The 20,208-nt window shown below is 34.6% G+C and overlaps 4 protein-coding genes, 1 long non-coding RNA gene and 1 other non-coding gene across 7 annotated transcripts in view; 5 read left to right on the top strand and 1 right to left on the bottom strand.

Moving 5' to 3' along the window:
* On the top strand, nucleotides 838-919 carry TRNAS-GCU. The gene has a single exon. It is a non-coding gene; the product is annotated as a tRNA-Ser (tRNA).
* On the top strand, nucleotides 988-3,551 carry LOC104713384 (SNW/SKI-interacting protein-like). 2 transcript variants are annotated; one of them, XM_019229495.1, is made up of 3 exons: nucleotides 988-1,105; nucleotides 1,471-2,623; nucleotides 2,666-3,551. In XM_019229495.1, exons 2-3 carry the CDS (start codon nucleotides 1,507-1,509, stop codon nucleotides 3,391-3,393), a joined length of 1,845 nt encoding a protein of 614 aa, XP_019085040.1. In that variant the 5' UTR covers nucleotides 988-1,105; nucleotides 1,471-1,506; the 3' UTR covers nucleotides 3,394-3,551. The 2 variants fall into 2 exon arrangements, with proteins under 2 accessions (XP_019085040.1, XP_010428786.1); XM_010430484.2 differs by having other exon boundaries at nucleotides 1,471-3,551.
* Nucleotides 3,558-5,138, top strand: LOC104713383 (pentatricopeptide repeat-containing protein At1g77170-like). Its single transcript, XM_010430482.2, has one exon. It carries the CDS (start codon nucleotides 3,651-3,653, stop codon nucleotides 5,043-5,045), a length of 1,395 nt encoding a protein of 464 aa, XP_010428784.1. The 5' UTR covers nucleotides 3,558-3,650; the 3' UTR covers nucleotides 5,046-5,138.
* Nucleotides 5,671-7,818, top strand: LOC104713382. Its single transcript, XR_755606.2, has 3 exons — nucleotides 5,671-6,035; nucleotides 6,446-6,521; nucleotides 7,107-7,818. It is a non-coding gene; the product is annotated as an uncharacterized LOC104713382 (long non-coding RNA).
* On the top strand, nucleotides 13,876-15,218 carry LOC104713381. The gene is made up of 3 exons (XM_010430481.2): nucleotides 13,876-14,038; nucleotides 14,129-14,330; nucleotides 14,531-15,218. The coding sequence occupies exons 1-3, from the start codon at nucleotides 13,922-13,924 to the stop codon at nucleotides 14,989-14,991; spliced, it is 780 nt and encodes a 259-aa protein (XP_010428783.1). The 5' UTR covers nucleotides 13,876-13,921; the 3' UTR covers nucleotides 14,992-15,218.
* The window catches only part of LOC104713379 (vacuolar protein sorting-associated protein 45 homolog), a 5,569-nt gene continuing 2,379 nt past the window's right edge, over nucleotides 17,019-20,208 (bottom strand). The window contains exons 6-13 of the mRNA XM_010430480.2: nucleotides 19,465-19,548; nucleotides 19,247-19,388; nucleotides 18,966-19,144; nucleotides 18,507-18,662; nucleotides 18,151-18,258; nucleotides 17,946-18,067; nucleotides 17,688-17,819; nucleotides 17,019-17,425 (exon numbers count right to left, since the gene is read on the bottom strand). Of these exons, the coding sequence (XP_010428782.1) occupies nucleotides 17,365-17,425; nucleotides 17,688-17,819; nucleotides 17,946-18,067; nucleotides 18,151-18,258; nucleotides 18,507-18,662; nucleotides 18,966-19,144; nucleotides 19,247-19,388; nucleotides 19,465-19,548 (984 nt within the window). The 3' untranslated portion in view covers nucleotides 17,019-17,364. The remainder of the gene's footprint in view (nucleotides 17,426-17,687; nucleotides 17,820-17,945; nucleotides 18,068-18,150; nucleotides 18,259-18,506; nucleotides 18,663-18,965; nucleotides 19,145-19,246; nucleotides 19,389-19,464; nucleotides 19,549-20,208) is intronic.

The raw sequence follows: 20,208 nt of genomic DNA, 5'->3' as shown, positions 1-20,208 counted from the left end.
ACAATTCAACAGAAAAAAATAATGAAAATTGCATGCATATGTTATTCAAGTATACTCTGACTTTCGAATTGTGTAAAGTGTAATGCAAGGAGGTGCAAGACCGTTGTCGTTAAGCCAAGCTGAAGACAACTAACAAAAGCACGCTAAGATGTCCACCAAAACTGCAAACAACCATATGCCACATTGCCACTAGGTCAAAATAAGCAAAACCTATGAATCTTCCGATCATCACACGCATTCACACTTAAATATATATGTTCAATAATCTTTCCCATCATACATTTAATTCTCTTAAAGACGCTAGTTACATCGACTAGGTAGTTCATATATTTTTGTTTGTTTACCCTACATCAAACAAATTGGTTGTTGATTGATAGAAACATAACTTGGTTCATTAAAGATCAAACAAAATCCATCAATCTATTATTTTAAAAGAAAAACAAAGAGAAGAAAGTTTGTTGTTGATATACTTATGAAACTTACATTTGGTCAAAGATTTAATAGCCCCATAGTTTTTTTTTTGTTGTTCTAGAAATACATGTCATGATGCTTAAATATGTTTTTCTCCTTTATAGCTATTCTCCTTACGTTGAATCATAATTTGGATTTTGAAGAACATTATATTTTTTTCTTTGGTCAATGTGGTGACGTTAGTTAACTCTACGCTAACGAAAATATGTTTTTGAAGAACTATACAGTTGAATATTTGATGACAGTTATGCAAAGTAGAATCTTATTCTTAAAAAAAATATTTCAATATTTCTTCAGAAATATATTATATTTATGTTTTCAAGACAGTGTTATTATATACTATATTGGTCAAGCGTATATTAAAAAGTCGCTTTGGCCGAGTGGTTAAGGCGTGCGCCTGCTAAGTGCATGGGGTTTCCCCGCGAGAGTTCGAATCTCTCAGGCGACGATATCTTTTATTTTTTTGACTTTTTTTTTGATGACCGACTTAGATATTCTTTTAAAAGATAAAAAAAAAAAAAAAATCTAATCAAACCCTAAAAAGGCTGCACGCCTGATTTTGGAGAAACCAAGCTTCACCTCCTCCGTTCGTTCTTCTCCATAGCTCACCGCCGCATCGCACAGCGTCGATTGGGTAAGCTTCTTCGACTTATCTCCTTCGACACTTTCTTTTTTTCCAGCTTTCCTCCTATGGTTTCGTTTTCTACTGTTTCTTTTTTAGGTTTTTTATCGATCTCAAAAGTTTAAACGATTGTTAATCCCCGATTTGTTTTTTTTTTTTTTTTGTTTCTCCGTTGTATTGTAGTGTATTCATCCCAGATTTGTCAGGATTTGATCGGAATTTAGTCGGGATCTAATTTGTTGCCTCGAGTTTTTATCGCTAGAAACCCTAATTTCTGGGAGATCTGTGGCTTTTTACCATTCAGAAGCTTGTAGTTCTAATTACGGATTAAGGTATTATCTTCAGATGGTATTAAGCTTGTTGTTCTTTGTTTGCAGGAGACCTGATTCGCGAGAGTTGGAACTTTTCTAGCCATGACGCCTCTTAAAGACCTTTTACCTGACCCCAAATCAACCACTACCACGCATTATGATCATTCTAATGATCCATGGTTCAAAAACCGTTTCGTTGAAAACGAGGCCGAGAAGACCGCAACCATCACCTTTAAAGTGGTGCCTGTTTACCTGAAACGTCAAGGTTTCCGTCCCAAGAACCCTGAGGATTTTGGTGATGGTGGTGCTTTCCCTGAGATTCATCTTGCTCAGTATCCTCTTGGTATGGGTAGGAATAAATCAAATAAGCCTGGAGCCAAGACTCTTCCTGTTACTGTTGATGCTCAGGGTAACGTTGTCTTTGACGCTATTGTGAGGCAGAATGAGAACTCTAAAAAGATTGTTTATTCTCAGCATAAGGATATTATTCCAAAGATTCTCAAAGATGAGGGATACTTGGATACTGTATTGGATGAAGAGGAGGAATTGCAGAAGGAGATACAGGAGACTGCTGAGGAAACAAAAGCTGCCATTGAGAAGATTGTGAATGTGAGACTTAGTGCAGCGCAACCTAGTAATGTAGCAAGGCAGTCGGGTGAGTCGAAGTACATTAAGTATAAGCCTTCTCAGCAATCTGCAGCGTTCAATTCCGGTGCTAAAGAGAGGATTATTAGGATGGTGGAGATGCCTGTAGATCCACTTGATCCACCAAAGTTCAAGCATAAGAGAGTCCCAAAGGCTTCTGGTTCTCCTCCTGTTCCGGTCATGCATTCACCTCCCAGGCCTGTTACTGTCAAGGACCAACAAGACTGGAAAATCCCTCCTTGTATCTCCAATTGGAAGAATCCAAAGGGTTACACAATTCCTCTTGATAAACGTCTAGCTGCTGATGGAAGAGGCTTACAGGACGTTCAGATCAATGATAACTTTGCCAAGTTATCAGAGGCGCTTTATGTAGCTGAGCAGAAAGCTAGAGAGGCTGTTTCAATGCGTTCAAAGGTGCAAAAAGAGATGTCAATGAAGGAGAAGGAAAGGAAAGAGCAGGAATTGAGGGCTCTTGCCCAAAAAGCTCGCTCTGAAAGAACTGGTGCTGCTGTGACTATGCCTGTCGCATCTGACAGATCTGACAGGGGTAGGAGTGAAAGTGTTGACCCAAGGGGTGATTATGACAACCCAAGGGGTGATTATGACAACCCAAGGGGTGATTATGACAACTATGACCGGGAGAGAGAAAGGGAAAGAGAGAGGGAAGGGCCAAAAGAGACTAGAGAGGAAAGGGAGGAACGGATTCAGAGAGAGAAGATCCGAGAAGAGCGTCGTAGGGAAAGAGAGAGGGAGAGAAGGTTGGAAGCTAAAGATGCTGCCATGGGGAAGAAGAGCAAGATCACAAGAGACAGAGACCGTGATATCAGTGAGAAAGTTGCTCTTGGAATGGCATCTACAGGAGGGAAAGGCGGTGAAGTTATGTATGATCAACGGCTGTTTAACCAGGACAAAGGAATGGACTCTGGATTCGCTGCTGATGACCAATACAATTTATATGACAAAGGCTTGTTTACTGCACAACCCACTCTTTCAACGCTGTACAAGCCAAAGAAGGATAACGATGAAGAAATGTATGGAAACGCAGATGAACAGCTCGACAAGATCAAGAACACTGAAAGGTTTAAACCTGACAAAGCTTTCACAGGGGCTTCCGAGAGGGCTGGTACCAAGAGAGACCGACCTGTTGAGTTTGAGAAGGAAGAGGAACAAGATCCTTTCGGTCTAGACAGGTGGGTTTCTGATTTGAAGAAAGGTAAGAAACCTTTGGACAAAATCGGGTCTGGAGGAACAATGAGAGCAAGTGGCGGTGGTGGTAGCTCTTCAAGGGATGACCATGGCGGATCTGGTCGTACCAAGATCAATTTCGAACGCAGTGGCCGTTGAAAAATCATGACAACGAAACCTTTGTTTGATTCAATATATAACTTGTTATCTTTGGATCTGTTGAAACAGTGTTTACTTTTGATTCAGTATCTATGTTGTTGCGACTTGTGTGAGTCTCTGAACTCTACTCTAATACAATCTTTCAACTTCATATATCAGATCTTTGTGTTAACTTACATTACATAACATCCTAGTTTAAAAGCTTTTAAGAAGAGTTTTGTTATAATTTGGATCAGGACAAAAACAAGAAGATACACATGTTCTTCTTCTCTAGTCTCATCTCCAAGCTTCATGTTACAACTAAGACGAGAACAAATCACTTCCGTCTGAATCATTTCGCCTCTGTCTCAGCTTCCTCGATTACGTCTCTATCGCCTCAAGATCGAAACAAACTCTTGGCTACTCTGTTATCAAACTGCACTAGTCTTGCTCGTGTCCGTCGGATCCATGGTGATATCTTCCGTTCACGCATCCTCGATCATTACCCGATCCCTTTCTTATGGAACAACATCATGCGATCTTACATACGACATGATTCTCCTCTCGATGCAGTTCAAGTGTACCTCGGCATGGTGAGATCAAATGTTTTGCCCGATCGATACACTCTTCCGATTGTAATCAAAGCCGCCGTTCAGATTCATGACTTTCCGATGGGAAAGCAGCTTCATTCCGTCGCCGTGAGGTTAGGGTTCGTCGGAGATGAGTTCTGCGAGAGTGGGTTTATAACGTTGTATTTCAAAGCAGGGGAATTTGAGAATGCACGTAAGGTGTTCGATGAAAATCCTGAGAGAAAGCTGGGGTCTTGGAACGCTGTTATCGGAGGGTTGAATCACGCGGGGAGAGCTGATGAGGCTGTGGAAATGTTTACGGAGATGAAAAGGAGTGGGTTTGAGCCGGATGATTTCACTATGGTGAGTGTGACTTCAGCTTGTGGTGGATTAGGTAACTTGAGCTTAGCTTCCCAGTTGCATAAATGCGTTCTACAAGCTAAAACTCAAGACAAATCTGATATCATGATGATGAATTCGCTCATTGATATGTATGGGAAATGCGGTCGTATGGATTTAGCGAGTCAAGTGTTCGAGAAAATGCCACAGAGAAACGTTGTCTCCTGGAGTTCCATGATCATGAGTTACGCAGCTAACGGGAATACATTAGAGGCCTTGGAATGCTTCCGTCAGATGAGAGAGATCGGTGTTAAACCAAACAAGGTCACGTTCGTGGGGGTTCTCAGTGCTTGCGTCCATGGAGGTCTTGTGGAGGAAGGAAAAGCGTATTTCGCAATGATGAAGTCAGAATTCGAACTAGAACCGGGGTTATCTCACTACGGATGCATAGTTGATTTGTTGAGCAGGGATGGGCAGCTTGAGGAGGCCAAGAAAGTGGTGGAAAGGATGCCAATGAAGCCTAACGTGATGGTTTGGGGTTGTTTGATGGGTGTGTGTGAGAAGTTTGGAGACGTTGAGATGGCTGAGTGGGTGGCTCAACACATGGTGGAGCTCGAGCCTTGGAATGATGGTGTGTATGTTGTCTTGGCTAATGTGTATGCACTCAGAGGGATGTGGAAAGATGTTGAGAGAGTTAGGAATATGATGAAAGACCAGAAGCTTGCTAAGGTTCCTGCCTATAGCTATGCTTCAACCACATTTTGAAAAATCCAAACTAAGATTTTCTAAATCATTAATTGGATTAATAGCTACTGTCAGTCGGATTAATATAATTATATCTTAGAGATTTCATCGTCATGATAACATCAATAATATCATCTTGATCAGATACACATGTAATTCTTTCATTCATTTCAGCAATTACATATTACGCTAGTGTGGTTTAGTTTTTAACAAAAATAAATAACCAAATTTGAACGTATAGCCACATTTTACTACTTTCAAATCAGTTTCATATTTTCCATTCAGTTTCTACCCACAAATTAAGTTCTGAAAGCGTTTAAACCTACAATTAAAGTCGTTAACCAATCAAACATTTACATTAAGCATGTCTTTCTGTTTGGATAAATTAATCATATACTTTGTTAGGATGAAACACTACTTTTTTCTTTTAAAAAAAAAAAAAAACCTGCAAATAGTGTTTCACAAACACTATTTCATTCAACAATTAATGGAAGTTAGATTTGTGAACTCTTAGGCCATCTTTATCGGGCCATCTTTAGGGGTGTGCTTGATGTTATTTTTAATCCAAAATATTCGAAACTGGACTTTTGGACCAAAACATGTGCTTATTTCGCAACTGTTTTGAGTTGTGTTCTTGAGCGACGTGTCCAAAATTTATTGGAAAGAATTATTTGGGGGTCGAGTGTTTTATTTGGTTTCCTCTTCTTTGGTTTTATCGACCTAAGGTTCATCTTCTCTGGTCTTCAAAGGGCGATTCTGTGCCGATCTCTTCGTAACCGTCTCTGCGAGCTCGTCTGTGTCCGGCGTCTCTGCAAGCTTTTCCTCTCGACGTTCTCAGCTGTCTTGCGAAGCTCCTCACCTTCTCTGCAAGAGATCTCGTAGTCTCCTCCGTCGCCGCTGTCTCATCTGTCTCGTCGGCGATCTCTTTACCGTCTACTCGTCTCGTTTGTCTCCGGCGTCTCGTCTATCTCCGGCGTCTCGTCTGTCTCGTCTCATCTCCGGCGAAGAAAGGTAATGGTAATATCATCTTCTTGGTTCCATGGATCTGTCATCGATTTAGGGTATTGAAATCTTTGAAAATATTTGAATTAGGTTAGGATTTAGTCTCGTCTGGCCAAGTCATGCACCTAACATAGGATATGTTTGAGTCAATTTTGAGTCTTGTGTGTTGTTTGATACGATTTTGAGTCGCGTTTGTTGTTACAGTCAAACCTTGTGAGTCAATTTCGAATCTGTTTGAGTTAATTTACAGTAATGGTTTATCGCTTTTACTTGAGTCTCGTGTGTTGTTACAGTATTTCGCTTATGTTTGAGTAATTTTGGATCCATTTTGCTCGTGTGTTGTTACACTATTTCGAATCTCGTGTGTTGTTACAGTAATGATTAATCCATTTTGCTTGTTTCTTTGATGAGGCTTCTAGGTGAAATTAAACATTGGAAATTAAATCGAGGAGAAGGATCATCAAACCTGCATCATCAAACGATAAGAATCTCAAGGTTAGTGTATATTGACAGTGTTGTGATTGTCGGTTGATTTGGTTTAGTTTCTTGCTTGTTTGATTTCGGTTATTTTTTGCTTGCGAGATTAGGTTTATTTTGTGCTTGTTTGATTAGGTTTGATTAAACTTGGATGATTTGATTGGTGTTGTGTTTTAGGCAGTAGTTTAAATTTTAAAACTTGCGAGACTGAGATATATATGAAAGCATTAAAACTAGTGGTGAGAGATAGTATGATTAGTTTTTGTTCTTGCGAGACTGAGTTATATTTGTTGTACTTGAGTGTGCTTCCTAGACTAACAACTTGCGAAACTGAGAACATTTTTACTATGTTAGTCCAATGTTTTTATGTTTTTAATCCTATGTTTTTATGTTTTAATCATATGTTTTTATGTTTTAATCCTATGTTTTTATGTTTTAATCCTATGTTTATTTGTTTTTAATGAATACGCATATGTTTGTGTAACCCTTGGCTTAATCCTATGTTTATTTGTTTTTAATGAATACGCATATGTTTGTGTAACCCTTGGCTTAATCCTCTGTTTATTATGTTTTTTATGAATACGCATTTGTTTTTTATTTCAGGTAGACGAAGATATGTTCTCTGATTGTGACTATGGCATAAACAGCCCACTAGACTATAGTGATGATTCAGAATCAGAGGCTGAGACCTGTTACTATGAACCTACACCATCGGTTGGACGACCTAGTCTTACGGGCCGTGAGATATTGGTTCCACTACCTGCTCATGTGACACAACCAGCCGAGGTTGGACGACCTAGTCTTACGAACCAGCGGACCGACCAAGTCAACCAGCGTAACGACGAAGTGATCGTTGAGCTCAAGGACCAAGTCATCCAGCTCAACGACCAAATGATCCAGCTCAAGCTTTTGGTGATCCAGCTCAAGGACCAAGTCATGCACCTCAAGGACCACGTCTATCAGAGGCTCAAGTAAAGGATGTTGTTTGCTGAGTTTGGGATGTTGTTGTCTTATTTGTTTGGTGTTTCGAACGTACTTTGAATTTGAGTTTGTCCGCTTCAGTCACATGCATTTGTTTGCTTTGTTTGGACAGAGTCATTTATGTTTTTTGAGTTTGTCCGCTTGAGTCACATGTATTTGTACTGATTTGTTTGCTTTGTCACAAGGAACATTATCACTCTTGAGTTTGTCCGCAAAGTCACATGCATTTGTTTGCTTTGTTTGGACAGAGTCACTTATGTTTTTTGAGTTTGTCCGCTTGAGTCACATGTATTTGTACTGATTTGTTTGCTTTGTCACAAGGAACATTATCACTCTTGAGTTTGTCCGCAAAGTCACATGCATAATTTACAAACATCTCAAAGTCAAAGGAATGTATTCACGAGGCACCGGTAAGCCAACAATTGTTTTGGAGGCCGTAGCTTCACAAGATCTCTGGATATGGCACGCATTTTTTGGAGCTCCAGGTACTTGTAGCGATTTAAATGTTCTTGATCAATCACCAGTATTTAATGACATTATTTACAAAATATTATTTACAATGTTTTGTTGTTTCATTAATATTTGGTATTGTATTATGAATTTTATTATATGTTTTATAAGTAAAAAATTTAAATGTTTTTTTATAATATTTATATTTTAAAAGTTTATAAGTTTTTAAAAATGTTTAAGAAATATTATATAATTGTAATAAGTTTTATTGTAATATTATATACTAAATTTATTAGATTTTATAATTTTAAAATGTTTAAGAATATTTTATTATTAAATCTACTGATCTTAACCATGTTCTCCCTATAACTAACTTTTTAGCAAAAGTTTTTAACAAGTGATCTTAGATTATTTTCCTAATATATTTAACTTAAGAACACTAAAAAGTGTTATCCCTTTAAAGATGCCCTTATGGGCATAACGAATTTTTTAAGTCCAATACTTGAAAAAACAATTGGGCTTTATCTTCTCAACATATTAGGCGTATCATTATCAATATAACTTATATTGATAATGATAGGCATGTTTTAGTGACATGTTTTTTGCTTATATTGTCAATATATCTAATATAATAAAGTAGGGTTACACCTTTTAAGAAGCTCTATCTATCTACCACATGACACATTTAATCAAATACATATAACTCACACTTTAAATATAAAACTAAAAAATATATATTCAATTAATCCATAAATAAGACATTTAATTATACACTTTAAAATTAAACTTTCTTATATAATAAAGTAGGATACCTCCTAAAACTTTCTTCCACAGCTTGACATGTGGCTACTGTAAAACTGATACCTGTCCGAAAACCTTATTCACCAGAAATTTAACTAAACTACCAATAAAACATATTTAATCAAATAAATATAACTCACACTTTAAATGTAAAACTAAAAATATATATTTTCAATTAATCCAAAAACAAGACATATAATCATACACATTAAAATTAAACTTTAATATAAAACTAAAACAATAATTTCAATTAAACCATAAGTAAAACACATTTTATCTTATACATTTAACTCACAATTTAATAGAAAACTGAAAAAAAACATTTCCATTTAAACCACAAATAAAACACATTCAGTCATTTAAATTTAACTCACCCTTTAATATAAAGCTAAAAAGATTCAATCAAAACAATAAATAAAACACATTTAATCATATACATTTAACTCACACTTTAATATTAAAACTGAAATAAAATAAATATACATTAACTTTATTTCTCCACTCAATTTTATTCAACACACAATAAATTAGAATTAACTCCCATATTTTTTAGTTTCTAAATTGTAACTCTCATCACTTGCTATCCTATAAATACTCATTTTTCATTCTCTCATTCTCTTTCACTTCATCTTAGATATTATACATTTTTGTGTTTTTTTTTGTTGGTTGGTTGGTTGGTTATTGTTGTATGTGTTAAAAAACAAATTAAATATTATTTTAAAAGCTTAATTATTGATTTTAATTTTAGAGACTATATTATATGTATCTTACTTTTTTTTTTTTTGAAGATCCATCTCTATTGTCCCAAAAACAAACATTCTCAAAATGAACCTATAAAATCTTACAGGTCATTTGTCCATATTTCAAAATCCACATATTACCACTAAATGAGCCCATATTATAAATAACTCGTGTATATACAGCTAGCCTAGATTTAAATTTTTTTTTTCTTTTCTAATAGCATCTATTGCTTAACTAAAGCCTACCATCTTCCTATTTCCAAACTAAATTACCAAAGATTTTCATAAAATATAGTAATATCTAAACTCTCCTACAACATGAGCAACACATCCAGTTTTGAATCCCGATAGCTCAAAAACCAACGCTCTATTAGGTGATTAGTCATATATTTAACATAGATAGATGAATTGGCTTGTCTTACCGAAAGAAAAAAAAAACATAGATAAATATTTTATATGTAGATTACATTATCTTATATTCAACTGCTTCCATCAGCTAATCCCTATTTTTGCTTCTAAAATATCACCAAAAAATAACCAAAAGTTGTTATGGAAGAATCTGATGAGAGTTTGGTGAGTAGCCAACAGTCTGATCGTGCCGTGGAAGATGATGTACATAGCACTCTCTCATTGAAAATACACAAGGGGATTCAATTTTTAAACCTCTTTTCTTATCAGCTTTGTTCTGCTTTTTATTTGATGTTTTGTTTTTTCCTGGATTTTAATATAAACGCCAATAATTAACAAAAGTGTTTTTATATTACTCAAAAAATAATAAAACAATTCCTCATATCTTTGTATTGTATTCTTATATGTGAGCTTCAAGAAGATATCTAAGCTTTACGCACACTCATACCACACAAAACAAGCCTACTATCCGTCCTATCAAGCTTAAATATTAAATTATCACTCTATTTAAATTAATTCTTAATGCAAACCTTCAGCTCAAACTTTTATGACTACTTTTAATTTTAACTTCCAAAACTATTGCAAATAAGTATTACATTCCAAATACAAATTAGGAGAATACATTTATTTTTAAATATCCAAAAGCATATATTTGGGCTTAAGATTTATTTACGTTTAAACTAAATTTGATATTGAACTACATCCCAAATTATCAACAAAATCTTCCAAACAAAAATAAAGGTCATCACCTATATAATTAGTGTTCTAATATCATACTTACAAAATATAGTACCTCTTCTCAAAAAGTTATTATTAGCTATTAAATATTAATTCATGTGCTGATTAGGATAGAACAAATATATATATATATATATATATATATATATGTGTGTGTGTGTCGTCATGTTTTGCCATGTTTTAAACTCTTTGTATATATAGTGTGTTTTTTTATAACGATTGATTTTTTAAAGTAAATATGATCATTTTGTTAATTTATTTGCAGAACACATAAGATGAATGAATGACATTGAAATACATAAAAGTATATTTTTTTCCAACCACATAAAAGTATATTTTTATACATAGTCAACTCCAAAAATTATTTATATAGAGAAATTATATTTAATTATTACGAAAAGAGAATGACTTAGTTGCTGTATTCCAAAAGTAAACATGTTTAATTTATAATGGTATAGTAAGAAGATTTGTATGTGTAGTAGTGATATGATGTGAATATTGGCAATCTTTTATGAATAATAACTATTTCGACAAAAACATTTTTCAAATTTAATATTAATCAAATTTGACAGATTTTACACCACAAATTTCATCATGAATCTATTGCAAGCTGGTTAAATCACAAAACAACAATAAGCTTTAATACATTTTAAATCTAACAAAACAATCATGAATAATAAAATTATTTCAAAATGCGAAACTGGTTTTTACTTCTTTGATCATTTCAAAAAGGGTGAGCAAATATATTTATATATATTTAAATAAAAGGTAATGAAAAAGGTACAAATTCCAAAATACAAAAACACAAAAAAATAGTAATAATAATAAGAAAAGAGAATGTTCATTTTTAAATAAGATAAACAAAAAGAAAATGAGTTAAAATTATTCAATTTATAAAAACAAAATTTTTTAAAAATAACTAACAACAATCCGTGCAACGCACGGGAATGTACCTAGTATTATATAAGTGACATGTTTTTTGCTTTTTCTTAAAATCTCATAATCATAAAAACTCAAAAGTAATATATAATAGATCAATCAACAAAATGAAAAATGTAAAGTTAATGCAACTACTAACATCTGAGTTAGCATCTACATCTCACCGTCAAAGAAATTTGGTTTTATTTGTATATAGGTAAGTTTAGGCGTCTAGTTGTTGTCTTGTTGAGATCGTCCTACTACTTATTAAGCTCTTGTTTTCCTCTTAAGTTTTTAATAACCAAAGAAAAAGTTAGTCTGACTGATAATTACATAACAATGTACCCATAACGAGAACAACAGTTGTTCACATATCACTCTCACGCAAATTAATATTTACTATAAATTATTGTGTTTGATTAAAAAGAAAGTTTATGTACATTATTGGAACATAAAAAATAAATCGATTAGATTTGTAATTTTCACATATTATTTAAACCATCGCTCATCATCATCATCTTACCATCATTATTCTCATTCATCTTTCTAATCTCACCATCATTGAGAGAGCTATGAGGATAAAATTTTCAATTTTCCTTTGTTTTTTCTTATTTTTCGTTTGCTCTTCCTCCAAAGCCCAACTGAGAGTTGAGTTCTAAAGGGCTACAAGCTTAAAAGTAACCATCTTTTGCTAATGATATTAAGTGTTTCCATTTTCTTTCATGCATTTTCTTTTGATATAATATCAGTTACATTGTACGAAGCTCATGGTAAAGTTAATAAACATAACAAAATTTGACTTATTTTTTATTTATGTTTTGTTTATGTTTTGCTCATATTTTATTTATGTTTTGCTCATATTTTGCCTTTTTTTTTTTTTAATGTTTTTGTTCATTTATTAACTTAAATTGTTGTAGTCAAACACAATGTTCTTTCAATGATTTTTTAAAATTAAATTAATGTTTTGAAAATATTTGATATAATGTTATAGAATTAGAATAACAATAAATCTGAATTTTTCTTTAGACCTTTGTTATATTCAAACCAAACATGGTATCATCACGTGTCAGTACTCTTGCACATCAAAATTCAACATCACCAATTTGATTTTAGCTATTGGATGGATTATTTAACTCTTCAGATTGTTTATTAAACTTTCGTTTAACGTTCGAAAAAGGAGTCAACGAGAGAAAGTAATGTTTGTGTGGGTTCTCTCATTGGGCCATTAACTTAATTAGGCCCAAGCTGAAAGTGATTTTGAACATTAGCCGATCGACCCAACGAGAAACGAAGAAAGTCCGTTGACCGTCAAGATTTGATATCCCCAAAAAAAAAAAACTTTTGTCCCATATGAAAATTTATAATTCCAAGTGACTAAATAGCATCTAAATCAAGACTTTCTAAATCATAGAATTATTTATCAGCTACCGTCAGTCGGATATTATAATATTCTCAGAGATTCCATTGTCATTATAGCATTAAATTATCATCTTGATCGGTATGTATGTATATACACATGCGTGAGACAAATCTATTAAAAGTTTATACTAATATGGATTAGCCATCAATCACCATTATGTTACATGCTATTACGTCATTGACGTGTGTATTATATATCTGCTTTGAATAGACACAGATAAAGTAATGAAGATACAATATTAATCTCGTGAGGCTTTGGTATTTGGCTTTTCTATTGGCATCATGATAACCAAAAGATAATACTTTGACAATGTTAAGTGTTACGGTACCATTTTCTAGCTAAAAGACTAAAACTATAGCTAAGAGCCTAAGAAGAATGTCACCAACACCAATCAAATTTGTAACATTTTGTCATCATTGACCTTTCAAAATTCAGCCTTTCATCTTTTTAAACAAAAATAAAGAATGATACTAATCTGTTTACGTTCATGTTAACTTCATCTAGATGAAATATCAGTTTCGACGTTATAAAACAAATTAAAACTTAATAAATCAAGACTTACCAAAATTATCTTCAGATTGAAGTTTTATCTATAAAGTTTCCACGTATATCAATCATCAAATATGTGGTATATACGACAAGTGGAAAATGACATGAAACGACTTTTTATACCGTCGCGTATGCAAAGCAAAAATCGTTGTATTTCGACGAAAAGGGGGAAAACAAGAAAAGTCACGACTCAACTCATGTTAAATAAATATAAAGCATTAAACAACAAACATTTTTATAAGAGAACGAATATTAAACAGTTCATTTAATAATGCAAATAAGAATGGATAAGATTGTGACACACCTCATTACACTTTATATACACATAAGAGAGACTCATAGGTAAGTCATTTCTTGCTCTAAAAAAAAAAAACAAGAAGAATAGGAAGAGACAGGTGAGAGAATATTTTGAGATGGGAAGTTTAGGAGAAGAAGAGTTAGAGAAGCTTGTGCTCGATTATATCGAGTCATCTCCCATCACAGTCTCCGATCATACGGACAAGTCTTCAACAGCTCTTATCACTCTTCAGGTTTTATCTCTTTTCACCCAAATGCATTTTTCACTTCTTTTTCATATTGATGAAAATTTAATTATTCAAAATTTTTAAAAATATTAACAGGAGATTCTTGGAGAAAAAGGACAAGAGGAGAAGAATCTTGAAGAGAAGATAGAGTCGTTTCTGAAGAGAAAAAGATTATCATACGAAGGAGACGACGAGAAGAGAGATGTAATGAAAAAGATTGTCTCTAAACTCAGATCTTACGGGTACGATGCTTCATTCTCCAAAACCTCATGGGACTCTTCTTTTGATCATCTTGAAGGTAAACAATAAACTAACACTCATCAATAAAACTGTATATATATATATTTGAGACTTTAGAAAATATCTATGTTACCAATTTTTTTATAAGTTGAAGACTTATTTCTTTACTGTTTGAAAATATTGATAAAGTCAAGAATTTTTAAATTTTGTGGGTTTTGTGGAAATAAGTAATTTATTGTTTGTGAAAATGTTTTACAGGGTGTAGAGTGTTTAGGTGCACGAGGAAGTATGAGTACATTGACGTCATGGTGAAGGGTGATGGCGACGGGGATGACATAATCCAGCTGAGACGTGTGATAGTTGATCTTGATTTCAAATCTCAGTTTGAGCTGGCGAAACAGACAAAAGCTTACAAAGACATGACTGAGTTGCTTCCGAGAGTGTTCGTGGCGACAGAGGAAAGACTCAGGAGAGTAGTTTCGTTGGTTTGTGGTGAGATGAAAAAGTCGATGGAGAAAGAAGGAATGTCTAGACCACCATGGAGGACTTCGAGGTACATGCAGTCCAAGTGGCTACCTGAGAATCGTCGAAGAGTCTCTAGGTGTAAGAAAGGGTCTTGGTCTTGGTCTGTGTTTGATGATGATGGTAGTGAAGAAGCTAGGAGCTGGACAGTGAGTGGTAGTGGTTCCAAAACTAAGTGTTGTTTTCCTATTTTCTGAGAGGAATGCGCAGCGTTTTTTGTTTTTCGTTTTTATGAGTACTTCAATTAGTAAAACAAATTGATCGGAGTTGTTTTTTGTTCGTTGCTTTGCTTCGTAAAGATTATTTCTTTTTTTGGGGGGTGTTCTGGAGATTTTTGTGTTGCATTAAAGAAAAAAAAAAAAGTGGGGCTTGTTGTGTCAGGTTTTTTCTGATGCTATATCATTGCATCTTCTACTTGTATCGAGAGCTGATGGGATATATAAATATAATATGTTTTTGTCGTGATGCAAATCTCCATATAAAATGTTTTTAAGTTTCGAATGATGATGCTTCGTCTATATTTTCAAAATTATCTATGTGCTTTTTCACTTATAATGTTTTTTTTTGGGTTAAGAGATTACAAAGTTACAATGCTTTTGTGGTTTATGTTTCAAATTTGATTCGTTTGAGAAGGATACATGGATAAAATCTCTAATATTTTTAGGAAGAAAAAGAATATCCCTTTTAATATATAAACTTCTTTTGGTTCAAGAGTATATTGATTATGTTGGATAATATTCTTGATACGAGGACTATCTTCCCTTGAAACGGAAGAATTAGTCAACTAAATAATTTATCTTGAACGTTTATTATATGGTTTTTTTTTTTGTTGAAAAATTAGGTGAATTGTAGATCAAAATTTTAAGAAAAGAAAACAGTGAGAGTTTAATTAACATGTGAGATGAGAAAACAAAACGATAGAGAAGCCTAATTAATCGAAATCATTTTAGGTGATACCGTGATAGTAAGAAAATAGTATATCAGTAATTCAATATCACCATATGATATAAGTTAAAAAGAGCTCTAAGCACAGACTTTTTCATGAAGTTGGGAAGATAAATTTTCCTTGTTCTTTGCATTCTTTGTATAAAAATGTATATAATCATAATCGGTAGCTTTTCCGATAGATATTAAATCAGAATCATATGATAAGGACGGTAAGGTGTATATAAGAAGATATCAGACAAAATATCTGAAGTCGAAACTGTAATTAACAATAACCAAACCGAACCATCACTTTCAACCACACTTTGATAAGTAATCCCTCTTTGGCTCTTTTTGTTTATGTTTTTGTTTTTCTGTCTTATCTATTTCGTCACGCTTTAACCTTTTTTCCGAGTTAATCCGAGGGAGCTTGCTAGAAACTACGGCTAAGCACACAGTAATCAAAATTTTCAAAAGTCAGAAAACTAATTAACTGTCTAGTTAAATAGAACTAAATACGTCACTAAATTGAATTGAATAGTAATATAAGAGAGGAGACAATTAAGATGAAGGGAAAGAAGAGACAGAGAAGGGGTCTAGTAGTGCACTATGATTTGATTAAATAAATTTTGATATGAAGTGGACAGTCAGAGACTGCTTATGAGCTAAGCCAGAGGAGTATATGAGAAGATATCGTCTCGAGCTCCTCATTTCTTATTAATGACTGATTTGACATTTTAATAAAAAAATATAACAACAATTACTTGAAGAAGAGAGAACCGTGTTAAGTTGACTTCCAAAAAAAAAAAAATTAATCAGCCAAATCCAACTTGGTACCAGATTGGAACTAAATCGTTTTGGTGACAATCTGAAATTTGGATGCAAGAATAAAAAGGTTAAAGAAATTTTTGGAATGTATTGCAAATATATGGTTTTTAAGGGCAGAATGGGGAAGTGTGCAGTGTACGTGTGAAAGGACAAGAAGTAAGAATGCTTCCAGAGAAGAGACAGAGAGATGTGTCAGCTTCTGCACTCAACCTCACATCATACTTACTAGTATTCTACTATTTGACAGTCGAGAAATCCAACGGCAGCAGCAGTAGCCAAGCTACACATAAGATAAGATACTCAAATAGCTCTGTTCTTATGTTTTCTCTTTTCTTATTCTCTTTCCCAAATCGGCCTTTACTTTAGTTGACGTCACTCGTCAGTCACATCTTTTGTTCATTTATTACAAGAAGATTCTCCTATTTTTTTTATGGACGCCCAAAGGATTTTCTAGTTTTTCTCTCTTCGAAAATTAATTTTGCAAAAATGATTTTAACCAATTTCAATAGAGGAGTAAAATTTCCTCAAGTTACATTACTTGATTGATTAGCCGCCATAATTGTGTACGAAGAACGGTCCAATTAAACTGTACCACGATGAATACACACAAACCCCAAAACTCGATCTCTCTGATGGGGTAGTCATTCATGTCTGTATACGTAAGATTCGACGAACCTGACCACAATATCTTCTTCTTCTTTCCATTGTCTCTCCATCATCATGATGATATATTTCTTGTTTGGTGGTTCTTTCTTCTATGCTCTCCATACCATACGGTAGAATCTTAAAGACTAATTTACACAAACTCTTTTGGATCTTTACACCATATGGCTACCTGATCTTGATATCCTTTGTGCTTCTTCCAAGTCCTTGAGAAATCTGACAACCAAAATCACTCTTCAGCTCACATTCTTATGATATTCAGTTTTATGAAACCAAGTTGCAATTCCTTCTAATTAATCATTCATTCAACACCAATTTTTATGTGTTCAATAACTTAACTAACCAATGCTGATTCCTAATAATATGATTAATTCTGTTTCTGACTCGGAACCCCAGCCGATCAAGGCTCATTTGCACACAGATGAACCTGTCTTAAACCGCCTGCATTACCCGGTTTAGTGTAATTACTTGAACGTACCTCTTGGAATTAAGTACTGCGCTACCACCGAGAATAAATCGAATCCCGGAGTTAGTGGCATTTTGTAGTGCAACAGAGCGCGATTCCTCATATGTTGTTCCACCAACCATGAAAATAACCACCTCTTGTGGCCTTGATAAACCATAAATTATGCAAAATTTGATTAGTTGATGTAAGTTTACGCATAGCAAAGATCCGTAACTGTCAAGCGAGAGTAGTTTAGACTTTTAATACTTTGAAAGAACTAGTGGCACATACCGTCCCTGTTGAAAATGATCTCCAACAAATGGGTAGTCCACATCTCGTAATCTCCCTCTGGTTATGCTCTCCATTGTTTGAAACAGAAGGGGCTGATGTTGAGTGTAGACATTCTCAACGCCCTGTATTTTTCAAGAAATCAGTAACATGAGATATATCGGGAGAGATGGAATGTTCCTGGAGAGGTATAATCTCAGATGCAGACCTTAAGTCCACGAGCCATGTTGCGCGCTATATTCAAAAGATCTCTATTTCCAAATAGATCACCAGTACGCTTCTCCATACCAGCTTGTTTCAAGAGAAATTGAACTAGCTGCAGTTGTGTGGCATTCAGTAAGTTAAGATATGAAAAAGCATGCATCTAAAGTAGGATTTGAGGGTACTTTTATCAAGTTATTCCGAATAATAATTAATACCCACCATGAGAGAAATTAAACAATCGTAAACAAGTATACTAGTAGCAGAATTATAAATCACTATTTACCCTAAAAGGAGATGCAGAAGCATATATTTTGAAAGCTACAAGAACGAAATGCAAAACTAAAAGGAAACAGATGGTACCCCTGGTTTGTACTTTGGAGACCGTGAAGCCAATTTATTGAACAGTTGCATCAACTGAACGGGATTTTCTTTCTCATAGCGCAAAGCATACAGCATTACCAAACGTAGTCGGTCGATGTCAGACACACTTTCATTACTTAAGAGATCCGTAACTGCCTGCAAATAAAGCATGAAAAGAGATTCAGATCTCCGTGCTAACAACAGAGGTCAACACAAGTTTGCATAACTAGCTATGAATTATGATGATCTTTGATTGTTACAAAACTGCATCTCACTGGATATTTGTATGGGACCAGTGCAAGACATAACGGATACTGAATGTGGAATTATTCAGTCAGACCTTCTGCATATTGCTACTAATAAAGCACTTCTCTGAATAGTTATTATTGATGAATGCAAGATTTCTCATGGACAGTGAGTAAAAGGTATAAGTAAATATTCATCACAGATATTCCCTACCTCATATGCAGCTCCTTGGCCACCATTGCAAGCCAAATCCTGCTCTGTTTGTGAAACCATCATCAGTTTCCTTGCTTCAACTAGCTTGCTCATTTCAGTAACCAGAGTTACATGCTTTGAGACGTTGCCTTGCATCTTTTTGTACTCAGGGTAGTTATCAACAAATCTGGCCATGTCCTCTGTAAAACCAACACATTCACAGATTATAACTGTAACCAGCACCAGAAACTTTATTTATAAACGTCTTTGTAGAAAATAGTTTAGACTAGCCATGTTTGTACCTACTGTCTGGATATTCTGGTTACTCTTTGCCACCTGCTGAAAGTCATCTACCATTCGCTTGATGTTCATTCCAATATCCCCAAAATTTTCATACATGTTAGATTTGAAAAATGCATCTTGTTCTGATGATAGAACCACCTCCTGCCAGGAAACGAGATGTATTAGCTATAAGGTTCCCAACTAATAATACTGTCTATGGCATTGGAAAAAAACCAACCACTTGCTGATCTTTTGAAAGACTTCCAATGGCTTTCAAGTCCACTTTATTATCCTGAAGTCCTATGAGCTCGTGCACCATTGCCTACAGAAAATCTCTTTAATGAGCAAGTCTTATTCAACTAGAAAAGCAAGGCATCTGTACCACAGAGTACATAATATACCATAGAGTAGCACAATATTTTATTTAGTCAAGATAACCTGGTATGTCCACTGATTCAGCAATGGGGTAACCGGGTCATCTCTTCTGTCAATTACAAGCAGCAGCGGAGAGCTTTCAGTCCGTCTAAAGTCAAAAAGAGCGCTTTCATGCTGATACATCAATTTCTGAAACATGAAAGTGTCTTTCAAATGACTACAGGATACCGGAAATAAATAGACTCTTTTATAGCTAAGCAAGCTGGAAATTAGTTCCATCAGATGCATGCAAAATAGCGGGAAGAAATAAATTTTCAAGAGCTCGTCCAACAACTTCACTTACAGCTGTTTCCTGTGCGATCCTTTTTGCAGTATCAGAGGTCCTCTGATATCTGATGACAGGTCTTCGTTTCAACGCAAGAAACACTGCCGCAATTCCATCAACAACACGATCGGAGAAGCGTTGCAAACCAGAGGGATCCACAACGGCTGGGATCATATAAAGGTGGTTTGATGCCATATTCAATGTGAAATGATATGGATCACCAGCAACAAAGTCTGCATAATACTCCTGCAACATACAACCCAAAAAAGACTATGTTAAACA

The sequence above is a fragment of the Camelina sativa genome, chromosome 9 (assembly GCF_000633955.1).
Source record: "Camelina sativa cultivar DH55 chromosome 9, Cs, whole genome shotgun sequence".
In the NCBI taxonomy this organism is placed as follows: Eukaryota; Viridiplantae; Streptophyta; class Magnoliopsida; order Brassicales; family Brassicaceae; genus Camelina; species Camelina sativa.
The sequence above is the reverse complement of the archived record's forward strand: the minus strand, read 5'-3'. Positions and strand labels throughout refer to the sequence as shown.

Excerpts from the sequence above, each read along its gene's own strand:
- LOC104713383 (XM_010430482.2), top strand. The coding sequence starts at position 3,651 with ATGTTCTTCTTCTCTAGTCTCATCTCCAAGCTTCATGTTACAACTAAG.
- LOC104713384 (XM_010430484.2), top strand. The coding sequence starts at position 1,507 with ATGACGCCTCTTAAAGACCTTTTACCTGACCCCAAATCAACCACTACC.
- LOC104713381 (XM_010430481.2), top strand. The coding sequence starts at position 13,922 with ATGGGAAGTTTAGGAGAAGAAGAGTTAGAGAAGCTTGTGCTCGATTAT. Across the intron at positions 14,039-14,128 it reads CAGCTCTTATCACTCTTCAG|GAGATTCTTGGAGAAAAAGG; the intron begins GTTTTATCTCTT and ends AAATATTAACAG. Across the intron at positions 14,331-14,530 it reads TTCTTTTGATCATCTTGAAG|GGTGTAGAGTGTTTAGGTGC; the intron begins GTAAACAATAAA and ends AATGTTTTACAG.